The 12,881-nt window shown below is 35.1% G+C and overlaps 1 protein-coding gene across 1 annotated transcript; it reads right to left on the bottom strand.

Annotated features, from left to right (window-relative positions):
• Nucleotides 1-4,138: 4,138 nt before the first annotated feature.
• On the bottom strand, nt 4,139-12,620 carry LOC131526876 (DBH-like monooxygenase protein 2 homolog). Its single transcript, XM_058755554.1, has 13 exons — nt 12,352-12,620; nt 11,448-11,594; nt 7,572-7,724; nt 6,743-6,826; nt 6,505-6,657; nt 6,090-6,192; nt 5,828-5,994; nt 5,656-5,744; nt 5,470-5,566; nt 5,282-5,341; nt 4,762-4,892; nt 4,565-4,673; nt 4,139-4,462 (listed from the first exon to the last, which is right to left on the bottom strand). Exons 1-13 carry the CDS (start codon nt 12,616-12,618, stop codon nt 4,322-4,324), a joined length of 1,701 nt encoding a protein of 566 aa, XP_058611537.1. The 5' UTR covers nt 12,619-12,620; the 3' UTR covers nt 4,139-4,321.
• Nucleotides 12,621-12,881: the final 261 nt, after the last annotated feature.

Consider the following 12,881-nt stretch of genomic DNA (forward strand, 5'->3'; position numbering starts at 1 on the left):
AAGAATACAAAGAAAAGAGCAACTAAATGTCAATAATCCAAAAGACAGCATATATGAGATCACTTTTCAATTAAATTCAGCTCTTTAGCAAATACAATTGTATCTTTACATTTTTTACTATCAATAAACTGAAGAGAATCCATATATGAATGTACATCAACCATAAAACCTTCAAACAAGGTTTAGAATAATTTATTTTACTTTTATGGATATGAAACTTACCAAATAATAAAGGTTAACAGATATACTTTTTGAGTCAAAATAAAATAAAACATCTTTTGAATTCAAATCACAACTATAACCAGTTTTCTCTTGGACATACAATGATAAGTCTCCCCAAAACTTTTTTGAATGGTAGCGTTCATAAAAAAGATGTACCAATTTTTCTGACTGATCTGAACAAAATGAGCATTTTCCATCAATATCCATAAATTTTGACAGAGTATAAGTACTAACATAAATGTTATGAAGGATTTTCAAATGTAATTCCCTAAGTTTGGTAGAAATACAGAATCGAAAAGGGAGCAACCAAGCTTTTTTCCACATAATATCTGTGAAGCAAACATTCCAGAAAAATCTATTTTTATAAAATATTTGTCTAATAAATTTATTTGTACACTTTTTACTATTAATGTCAACCCCATTTAGACAAAGTACAGGTTCCGATCGACAGACTACATACTTTTAGGTCATAAAGTTCATCTGATCTGGGTGAGGTGTCCTGGTTGCCATGGTAACCAGGGGCCCTGGAGGCATATTACAGAATGTTTCTTATCTTAGGTCTTAACTTAAGATAAGATGTGTTAAATTAGGATTTTTCGCAAATTCATATTGCAGAAGCAAATCTTAACTTGATTTGGGATTCTTATCCTATCTTACAAAATCGTATCTTATCTCTAGTTATGAAATCTTAAATGGCATTATCAAGTTCTACAATCCACTCTCAGGTCTGTTACCAAGCAACCAAAACTGCGTGAGCTGCTGATGAGGTAAACAAAAGCTACTTCACATTGAAAATCGCAAAAAAAAAAGTAAGGCATTAGTCACTTGCAGTATAACCGGTAATGCTCCTGCGTGACACTTTTGTTGGTCTCTGTAATGCTGGCTGCAGTTCCTGTGCTAACTGTAATATCATGTTGCGCGGCAGTCTGTAATTACTTCTAATTGTTTTGTCATCCAAATGTAACACAACTTCAAGGTCCTCCAAGAGTCTTTCTACCATTAAACATCTCCGTTCTTCATTTTCAATTATTAATAAATGTACTACCATTGTTGTACAGCACAACTGTAAGTGGCTTTCAAATAATTTTGAAGTTAGGACAGCTGTGGGGTTGCCCTGAAGTTAAGACAGTTTTTAGGATTTTTTTTGTCAAGGAGGTTTCTGTATTACCCCCTTCCTATCTGTAGTTAAGATAAGATAACACACTTAGGAAATGCTGTTCTGTAATAGCTTTTGTCCTAAATGTGGTCCTAACTGAAATTACCATGGTTACCAAACAGATAAGATAAGATTTTAAAGTTAGGATCTTTCTGTAATATGCCCCCTGGTGTCCTTCACATACATCCTGGCGCCCAGTATGTTTATTGGGTGAGGGGTCTGTGACTATTTGTTAACCTAATGCATAATTAATTTGTTAAATCTAATGAAAAATTGTGTCTGATTGGTCTAAATGCTACATATCATTGGTCCAATTCATTTTTAATATGAAAATAAAAAATGATATACAGCCTAATTAAGACATCCAGCGCTCTGATGCTGCTGTAATGTTGGTTTTACCAGAGTTTGTCTTTCAATAGGGAGACGAGAGGGTCTGTATTACCAAAGACTTAAGAATACCCTTAAGGGGACTTTGGTATTACTTACTATTGAGAAAGCGTAATGGTCAACTTGGATCACGTGTGCCTTAATAACCAAATCACATTACAGCCTTGATGTCATTGAATTTTAGTCAGAGTTGTGCGACGCTCAGTCGCCGTTTATGAATACCATAGGAATGAATGAGAAGTGCCATGAACTGAATCCCACCTGTCGCAAAAAGTCAGTGACTTCTCTTATAAAACGGCATTTTTTTTTCAGTGTAAACTCTAAAAATAGTTAAATCCAAAAGTATTGTTTAGTGCAAAACATGTTGAAGATTAGCTGATAGGCTGTCGATTCATTAAATGATGAGCTGTTTCCTCTAAAACGCTGTTTATTCAGCATAGTGAAGCCTCTCCTCCATTGACATCCATTCAAACAAAACAGCCTCTGGTCTCCTTTCCATTAGCATTACGCTTTTTTGGCCAAAGGTTGCAGGCTTGCCTTCTAGTGGCTTTGGTTTTACATAATCAAAATTGTGTAATTATTGTATGCTAATATAAAAAAACTCTCTTTATTAATTATGAGTATGATGCAATAAACTTCAGATGACATGGAACTTTTGTTAAAAGTCGATCATAAATGCGAAAATGTTGGAGTAGTTGAATGTCAAAATCAAACCTTCACTCTAGCGCAGAGGTCTCAAACTCAATTCCTGTAGGGGCGCAGGTCTGTAGAGCTCAGCTCCAAATCACACATTGCTTGGAAGTTTCAAGTTTCACGGGTTCATGAATCTTTTGATTTAGATCGGAACTTTGGAGCCGGTTCGTAAATCATTCTTCAGATCGGGCCTTTGGAGCACATATCGCAAATCATTTTAATCTAGATCGGGACTTCAGAGTGGGTTCGCAACTCATTTGATTCAGATTGGAACTCCGGAGCACGTATCGTGTATCATTTGATTCAGATTGGATTTTGTTATTGTTGTTTTGTTTTTTTAAACATGGTTAATTTTCGTAAGGGTTAACAAAAAAGTAATACATTTACACCTTAAGAGGACACATAAAATACAGTTTAGGATGAGAAGTGCGATAGTTTTCATATACTTGTCTAGATCAACACTAAACAATATTTGAAAAACGCTTTTGACCACAGTGTCGGACCGAGTCCCAAAACACACTTGTAGCCAATCAGCAGAAAGGGGGCATGTCTTGTAATGATAGAGAGAAGAGAGCGCTCAATTTGAGTGCACAGGACGGATATTAGCAGATCGACTATAGATAGAGAGATGATGGATAAGAAAGAGGAAAATATCAGAGAAACAAAACATTAAAAAGAAGGGTTACGATCAGGCAAGAAGAGCAGCTTTCCAGCAGTGGAGAGAATTCAAGGAGCGGGAAGGCCTGGAATCGGATGCCGAGGTAGCATTGTTTCTTCCTGATAGGTGAGTAATGTTGATTTTGCTTAGTTTCATACAACTTATCCCTGTTGGCTTTTGTTTGAATATGCTTGTGTGTAATCTTCACTTGTTTCCGTGATCGTCATTGCCATGGTTGTGTACACGTGAGGGCCGGAGATTTCAAAATAAGGGCGAGGTCCTGTTGGGTATGGGCGTGTTTATTTTGGTGCTTTCAAATATCAACATCGTTTGGCAAAAGTCACTTAGTGCACCTTTAAATAAAGAAAAGAGAGGTTTAGAGCCAGATTTTTATGTATGTGAAATGTAGCTAGCAGGAAATGCATTAAGTTATATTTTGCTATATATTTTATTTTTGAGTATTCAAACAATCCAATGAAAAATGCTGCTGGTCCTTGGTTTTACATGTCACCTAGCCCTAATTTTAAATGTTATCATCAAAAGTGCTGAAAATTCAATGAAAGAAAAGGTAAAAGAAAAAAATACAGATTAAAAAAATAATTTAATATGCACATACTACATATAAACAAGTCTTGCTAAGTTTCAAAACAGAATAAAGTCAAAATGTTTATTTTAACGGGCATTAATGGAATAAAGAAGCTGTCAGCTGTGCAAAAATTGGGCTTGTTTTTGGGTGGTGGGGGTTTGAGTAAGCTTTGGGCTGGAAATTTTTCTGGGACCTGGCAACTCTGCAAGTCATTTTTTTGATCTGTTTACATACCATTGCATAAACACTAAATAAACTGGATATATGTAATCTATATTTTGTATTGTGATTAATAATAATAATAATTTCCATTTTGTTATTTTTACTTATAATTCAAGGTTGTAAATATCATTCTGAATCATACTCTCAATGTCATTCTTTATATAAACTTTTATTTAGAGGTTTTCATATTGTAGAATGTATAAAAGACCAGTAAAGTAATAAAAGTAAAGTGTAAAGTCCATTTCCATCTAATGATTTATTAAAAAATAAAAGTTACATATAGCTTGCTTAACAATTTTGTCCCTGTGAGCCAGGAGTTTTTACTCTCTTAAAATTATTGGTATTTATTCAGACAATGAAAGAACAAGTTACATCAGTTCTGTTTTTCATTAATGTTTCAAAAGGACGCCCACTGCACTGCCAAACAGAGGAGCAGCGATGGCAAAGCAAGACTTTTGGTGGCACTGTTGCTCATGCAGGGTGCAGACGGGATGACACTGAGATCAGGAAGTGTCCCTTTATTGTACGATCCGTTGTTCTGGAAATACACATGGAAAAGAGTGTCAGGTAAACGCAGCTGTGATCAGAACAGAAGCAGTTCAGTTTGAAAGCTTGATATTGTAGAGGTGTGAACACTTACAAATGAGTTTACGACTATGACGTGTTGGTCGATTCTCCTCAGTGTTTGTTGGTATTGATTGATAGATGTGTCATTCCAAGTCTTCGTGAACATCATATTGAGCCAAGTACTGCACAATTATCAAACAAATGGCACATTATCATTAGAGCAAATTTTAAGAGCTAAATGTATTGATAATCAGGGTTTTCAATGATTACGCTGCATCTGTTGCTCCCATCGCAGGTCCTAAAGATGTTACATTAGGGAAGCTTATACAGGTGCTCAGATTCATAGCTGGATAGTAGAAGAGGAAGGCCAAGCACATCTCCTCTGAAGTTGAGAGTCCACCCTACAGACAGATTAAGGGAGTTTTACACATCCACGATCTTTCCTCGCTATTTTAATGATTACATAAACAGAGCGCTGTAGTATTCCAGTTCCGATTCAAGGGAACCAGGGTGATGTGAACTTCTTGTTTGGCCCACAAATGTCATCACTGCATTATGCATTATGTTCTGTATCTTTACTGGGTAGCCAACAGGAAAATACAGGAGAAGTGCAGGGACCAGGAAAACTCATACACATATCAAGAAGATATGAAAATATACTTGCACCCACCAGACTCTGACCACTTTTAATATAATGAGAAGCAGTAAAATTTGAAGATACATGCCATTAAAGAAAAGATAAGACAATATGAGCAAAAGACAATATGAGCCTCTGTGTAAATGTACTAACCCATGTGAGTGTGCTGCGGATTTCAGTATTATAGGTGCACTCCACCAGCAATTTGTCACCCTGAAAGACCAAAATGTTTCTTTATTTCAATGTTTCATTTGGTACTGTGCAGTGCATATATTTGATATTTATGCTTGAAATCCCTGTAAACTTAACAGCATGGTAACCTTTTCAAACCAAGCACTTACCAACTTCACTGTCTTAGTTTTACCCAAGTTTGTCACTTCCTGATATTCAAAATCATAGTTTTCATCCGCAGCTAGAAGATCGATCTGTTTACCTCCTCTGAAGAGGATAAGAATTTACAAAAAAAAAATTAATTGCAGTAACTTGAAATTATGAACCACAGAAGAAAGAAATGCACACAGGTTTACCTGAAGTGTCCGACTCGCACCTTCCGCCCAGCTAAGTGTGTGTGCAGCATCACAGAGAACACCTGAAGATCATGTGGCGTCTCCAGAACCTGTAGAGCACAGAACACAAGATCATCCAGTCATCTGATGAATCTGATCGAGAGAGTGTGAGTAGATAAACATGCATACAAACCGTTGGAATATAAGCAGTGTCACACAGGCCGTACGTGAGGAAGGATTTGGCTTTGGGTGGGATGGCGTACCCAGGGGCCACAGCAAGCCCTGTCATCAGAACAGCTGCGTCGTGCTGACGGAGTTCAGATGTGTAATAGAATCGCAGACCTGAGTTATCAACTCGACCTGTGCAGAGAAGAAAGTATTGTTTTATCATATCAAAAGACCTTACATGCTCATCACAGTGTGGTATTTTACATTGTAAACCAATCGTGACTGACCTGCACTTTTATTGGGGTTGTTGTAATGCACTTCAAGCCTGTAGAAAAAATCCCCAACATTTCCTCCAATTGGAAGTCCTGCCACCTCAGGAAATTCAAAAGCCTTGAAAAATATTATTTCATTGAAAAGCGAATCAGTAATTTTACCTCATTAATAAAGTTTTACATATAAATACTATTTCAATAGGCCTAATAAAATATAATTGCTGAAAATGAATAATCCTCTGGAGGCAGAACTTTTCAGTGAATCAGTTCAGAAAACCGCTTTGACTCTGACTTAAGAGTCAAACTGATCCGATTCTTGATTTACTGATGTGGCCGCAGCAGTTAACGATTTCTTCAAGTGATTAATGGCTTAACTTTGGTTGTTTCTTACATGAAAATGCTTTCAACCTAAGTCACAGGTGAGACTAACCCCTCCGCCAACTCCCCACACAGCCACGGTCTGCATACACTCTCCATCATTCCCAGTATAACACTCCGTCTCAAACGCCTCGGTCATGCTCACAGGGCAGCGGTACAGCAGCAGATGATGCACGAGGTCAAAGTTTGTGATAAACGGCTCAATCTGGACATAATGAAAGTAAGTCGAATATTATCATGGTTGACAGATCGTTGGATAGATCGTGTGTTAAGTTCATAAACTCACTTACACGATAAATGTGCTGTTTGCGATCAAATGTTGGGGCTTTCATGATCTTGCAGTGATAGTGAGTTTGGGTGGCTGGTACAGTAAACTGAAATTGTAAATGTAAGCAACATGTAAAGTGAAAGTACACACAAGCACTTGATTGAGATAAAGCTATAACACAATCTCTGTAAACTACTATTCAGAAGTATAGGCAATGGGGTCATTAAGAAGTTTTTCTTCAACAAGGAAACATTACATTGACCAAAGGTTACAGTAAAGACATTTTAAAAGATTTTTATTTCAAATAAATGCTGTTCTTTTGAACTTGCTATTCATCAGAAATCCTGAAAAAAAAATGTGTCACTTTTTTCCACATTGATAATAAATGTTTCTTCAGCAGCAAATCAGCATATTAGAATGATTTCTGAAGGATCATGAAGATTTGAATAATGGATGATGAAATTCAGCTTTGTAATCACAGGAATAAATTACATTTTAAATCATTTTCAAATTGAAATATTTTATTTTTTTAAATAGAAATAATTAATTTTAAACTGTAATAATATTTCACAACATTGCTGTTGTATTTTTTAATTAATTATTATTAATGTTTTATCAAATAAATGCAGCCTTGGTGAGCATAAGAAAAATATTTTAAAATGTAATATTTTAATGTTAAAAAAAAGAAGCAGCAGCTTAACCCCAAACTTTTGCACAGCAGTCTATATTCAAAACATACAACATTATGCTCTAAACTAGATAAATATCTTAATAATCTGAATTTGTTCTTTTTCGAATAGAAAACTGATTTTACAGACAGAACAGCTAAACAACAGTAAAGTCTTTCTTACATTGACCATAGTTAGGTCAAAAAAGTTGGTGTTTGGAGGGTTGACCCGAGGCATGTACTTCAACAGGTTCAGCTCCTTTGTGCCTCTTCGGGTGCTGTGGTACGTGATGTCATCCGTCTGCCCGTACGCATAGATCAGCTTCATGGGGAGATTCTGATAATACAATAAAAACCCTTTTACTTGATCCCTTTCCTGGAATTCAATGGGAAGCTCTTTGGCCACATGCACACTGCAGTTAAATGCGGTTGTCATTGTTTGCAGTGTGTATGTGGCTACTGATAACTTGTTTTTAGCTGACCGTCACTGTGAGTACCAAGCACTTCTCACTGTACTCCTCTAGCAACACCAGAACATTTTGGATGCTTTTGGATCCGAAATTATTGACTTGATCTCTTGAGACCAGAGTATGGATTCCCAGAAGTCTCTATTTTGTAAATATTGGCCTTAGAAGAGGTTAAATGAGTTTATTTTGCTTTGGCTACAGTAGGTAATTCTAGTGGTGACAACAACCATGCATGTCTCTTCTGCAGGCTGCGTCATACTCTGTGAGATAAAGTGTCACTCTTTTCATAGCTTTTGCCAGCTTTGGGACACTTGCATGTTATTTCTCCTGCTCTTTTTCTAGCAAAAATTCACTCATCACTAAATGAAAACGTAAAGTGAAGACCTGATTATTTCAGGAGCCTTGTCACAAGTCTATTGTTTTTTGACTGTCGGTGCTACTTCTGCTATATTTTCACACTTAAAACAATAATTTGGTATTCCTCTTGTAACATTGTCCTCTTTTATGCTAAGAAATGAGTCAAATGGCAGTTCTCTCCCAAGTGGTTCCACTGCTGCCAGCCTTAAGTCTGAGTATGATTCAGTGGACTATATAACACTTTTAACTGTCAGGAAATTACTTGTCTTTAAAAGTTTTGGTTCAATATACTTACCTGTTGATCAAAAATAGCCTTAAAGGGATACTCCACCCCAAAATGAAAATTTTGTCATTAATCACTTACCCCATGTCGTTTCAAACCTGTAAAAGCTTTGTTCATCCTCAGAACACAATTTAACCCCTTAACTGTAACTCACAGTTTTGAACACAGACATTATAGTGCACTATCCAAACTTAAATTTTTATAATTCATGAACGAAAACATTTTGTCAGATGATTTTGATGTACCATTTCCATGGTAATGCAATGTCTGATTTTAAAATGGGTTTCAAAGGATGAATTTTGAGATTTTAAGTTTTCAATTGATATATAATTTCTTATGATTTCTAAAGCGTGATTGGGAAAAAGGCAACTAAGAAGAGTTTCTGTGACAAAGGTTAGAACTCCTCTTATTATGTAGATTTTTCAGGTGCACTCTTGTCATAAATTAATCTATTAATTTTCCTACATAATTTTTTAACAAAAAGAGTCTTAGACCTTTCCAATGATATATGGTTTGTCATGATTAGATTAGGATTTAATTGTAAAATAGTGAAGTAAACTTAGGCGTCCCACAGAGGGTTAAGAGTTAAGAGGTTAAGATATTTTGAATGAAAACCGGGAGGCTTGTGACTGTCCCATTGACTGCCAAGTAAATAACACTGTCAAGGCACAGAAACATAAAAAACATAGTCAAAATAGTCCATCTGCCATCAGTGATTCAATCGAATTTTATGAAGTGACGAGAATACTTTTTGTGCGCAAAGAAAATAAATAACGACATTTATTCAACAATTCATCAGAGACACAGAGGAGACAAATTGTTGAATAAATGTTGTTATTTTTATTTTCTTTGCATACTAAAAGTATTCTCGTCGTTCATAAAATTCTGATTGAACCACTGATGGCAGATGGACTATTTTGACGATGTTTTTTATACTTTTCTGTGCCTTGACGGTATTATTTACTTGGCAGTCAATGGGACAGTCACAAGCCTCCCGGTTTTCATCCAAAATATCTAAAATTGTGTTCCAAGGACTAACGAAGCTTTTACGGGTTTGGAACGACATGGGGGTAAGTGATTAATGACAAAATTTTCATTTTGGGGTGGAGTATCCCTTTAAAACCTATACACTTTTTATTTTTTATTTTTTTTAGTAACTTTCAGGAGGGTGTACTCATTTTTGCAACACAACATTTTATCACTTTGATAAGAGAATTTTATTTTGCTGAATCATTTTGACATTCTTCTTTGGTAATTGATCAAGCAGGCTTGTTGGAACATTATATCGCCAAAGAACCCTAACATGTTATCTAAGTAAAGAGTAATTGCGGAATTTGTTAAGTTTTAGAGGGGGTGTACTCTTTTATGCTGTGCACTGTGTATACAACCCGAATTCTGGAAATGTTGGGACATTTTTTTTAAATTTGAATAAAATGAAAGCTAAAAGAATTTCAAATCACATGAGCCAATATTTTATTCACAATAGAACATAGATAACATAAATGTTTAAACTGAGAAATTTTTAAATTTTATGCACAAAATGAGCTCATTTCAAATTTATATTATATATATATATATATATATATATATATATATATATATATATACGTGTATGTATGTATATGTGTGTGTGTGTGTGTGCATATGTATATGTATTAGGGGTGGGCGATATGGAAAAAATATAATATCACGATTTTTTTTTTTTTTAAATCTCACGATTCACGATTTTATCATGATTCTTTCATGTTGGTTTTACTATTTTGCAAGTTGTCTGAGCATTACAGCCAAACTAATTTCCCTATTATAAAGGCAAAGCCTTTCAAGGTAACAAAAAAAAAAAAAGTGGCAGATATTTAGGTCAAAGTGGGCGAAGATAAAAATCTTTGTTCTTATTTTTAATAACAAAGACAAAATGATGTCAAAGATACACATTACAACTACACATAATATACAAATAAAACAAACAGTGCTTTATTTTCAGGTACAATAGGTGTATTTAGCAGGAGCATTCAAGAAATTGAATGAACAAATATAAAAACAAAACACTATATAGACTGATTCCTAAAGCAACTGTATTAAAGTTCTTCAGTCAAGAGCAGTGAGTGATTTTTCTCTTTATGTTTTGTTGTTTTATTAACGTTAAAGGAATATTTCACTCAAAAATACAAATTCTGTCATCTATCTGTCAATTCTGTCAAAGTGTTATTTTTATACCACCATTTACTCATTCAAAAGTTGTTTTAAACCTGAATGAGTTTTTCTTCTTCTGAACATGCTATTTTGAGGAACGTGGAAAACCAAACAGTTGCTGGTCCACACAGTGACTTCCATAGTATTTTTTTTTTCCTACTATCAAATTGTGGACCAGAAACTGTTTTGGTTCTTCAAAATATCTTCTTTTGTGTTCAGCACAAGAAAGAAATTAATACAGGTTTGGGACAATGTGACAGTGAGTCAGTGATCAAAAATCGTCATATCGCACACCCCTAATATGTATGTAGTGTATATGTGTGTGTGTATATGTATGTATATATATGCGTGTATGTATGTATGTATGTATGTATATATATAATATATATAGTAAATTTTTGTATGTTGCTAAAAATAAAATATAGTGTATTCAATTGGGGGGGGGGGAGATTTGTTTACCCAGACATTAAAAAATAACACATTTTAGATCTGTAACCGTAATACCATGATACCGTCAAACCGTGATATTTTGTTTACAGTTATCATAACATCAAATTTTATGCTGGCCCATGCCTAAATGCCATAGTTCCACCGTCATTGTTTTCTGAATAAAACTGCAGAGATCTGCAGTTCTTACACCTCTTACAAACAATGAAAGGAGAGGGTTACATTGCTGGTGCTGAATTACTTTTACAAAGGGTGAAAGGAACTAAAATAATATTGAATTTTTTTTTTTTAACCAAGAATTGTTAAACAGGCTCACAGTGATGGGTAAATCATTGTCATCACAGGAACCGATGGACCTCTGAAACTTCATGACTGTTTTCCCATCAGACTCGGTCAGAGACAGGAGTTTGTAGTTTTGTTGCTGGTCAACCACAGGTATTGAATTCCCCACAGCATGACGATCCTGAACATGTAAAAGAAAGAGAAATGAAGCATGTGTGTGTATGGCAACAGGTGTATTTATGATGCTGTAGTTATAGTTTCCAATCCAGTTAAGTAAGGCTATCAGTTTAACACTTTGACACACAACCTATTAAAGTAATATCAGGTTATTGTTACCAACATTTGCACATTTTAAAATATCTAGTTTTAAAAAGTCACTCTTATGAAGTTACTAACTGTATAAAATATCCCTGCTGACAGCCACCAAGAACACTAAATATGTAGTTCATAATTAATGAACTACATGAAATATATATCAGTAAATCCAGAGTAAAAAGAACGAAATATAAATGAATATATAAATATAAAATTATATTAAATATAAAATTAGATTTATAGAGTGTGTAACTTTGTAATTGACTTGACATGATCAGCCCTAATCTTGAGGATGTGAAAGACTAAAGTAACCTAAATATAACAGTTTACATTATTGATAGTGAACTATATGTGAAATACATGATGAAATAGAATCGACAGTATATAGAACTAAATATCAAAAGAATATAAAATTATTTGTAACTCCACTGAAAGCGACTTGAAAGTTATCAGTTTGTCTTGATGACATGAAAGACTAAGAAACACAAATATATAAAACTATAACTAACAAAATTTGAAATATGGAAAAGAATTAAGCACATAAAGAACAAAATATCAGAAGAATATAATTAGTTGTAATTTCACTGTTAGTGACTCGGACAGTTATCAGTCTCAGTCTTTACCGTGAAGTAACTGCCTTTGGGTCCAACTCCTCCGATGACGATATCGGCTCCAGTCATTCCTCCTTTGGGGCTGAAGCCAAAACTGACCCAGCCGCTGGTGTTGACCGTGAGCTCGAACAAGATAGAGCCCTGGATCTCATCAAATCCCCATTTCAGCTGCACCTTGTGCTCGAGGTCCAGGTGTTCAGAGAAAGGCAGAAGAGGGTCTTCCTGAGCCCAGGACCACTGGACTGAAAGCAGAAGCAGAACAAGAGATAATGTGACCATGTTTCCTTTTCAAAATCTGACAAACAGTGTCTTTGTAAGGTGTTTGAGAAGGCAGTGACATGAAACTGCTCTGTAGTCACTTTATCAGCCCTCTTTAAACTTTCTGTAAGACCTCCTCATCTGCTCTTAGTTCTCCTCTCACTCCGGTCTGGTGAATCAGGTTCCTCATCACCTGGTGTTAAAGCATTATTGGCTACAAGAGAGATAATCAACTTTTAAAAGCACTTTTCATCTTTTCATGAACAAGCATTCAAAAATCATAC

The sequence above is a fragment of the Onychostoma macrolepis genome, chromosome 20 (genome assembly GCF_012432095.1).
Source record: "Onychostoma macrolepis isolate SWU-2019 chromosome 20, ASM1243209v1, whole genome shotgun sequence".
Classification (NCBI taxonomy): domain Eukaryota; kingdom Metazoa; phylum Chordata; class Actinopteri; order Cypriniformes; family Cyprinidae; genus Onychostoma; species Onychostoma macrolepis.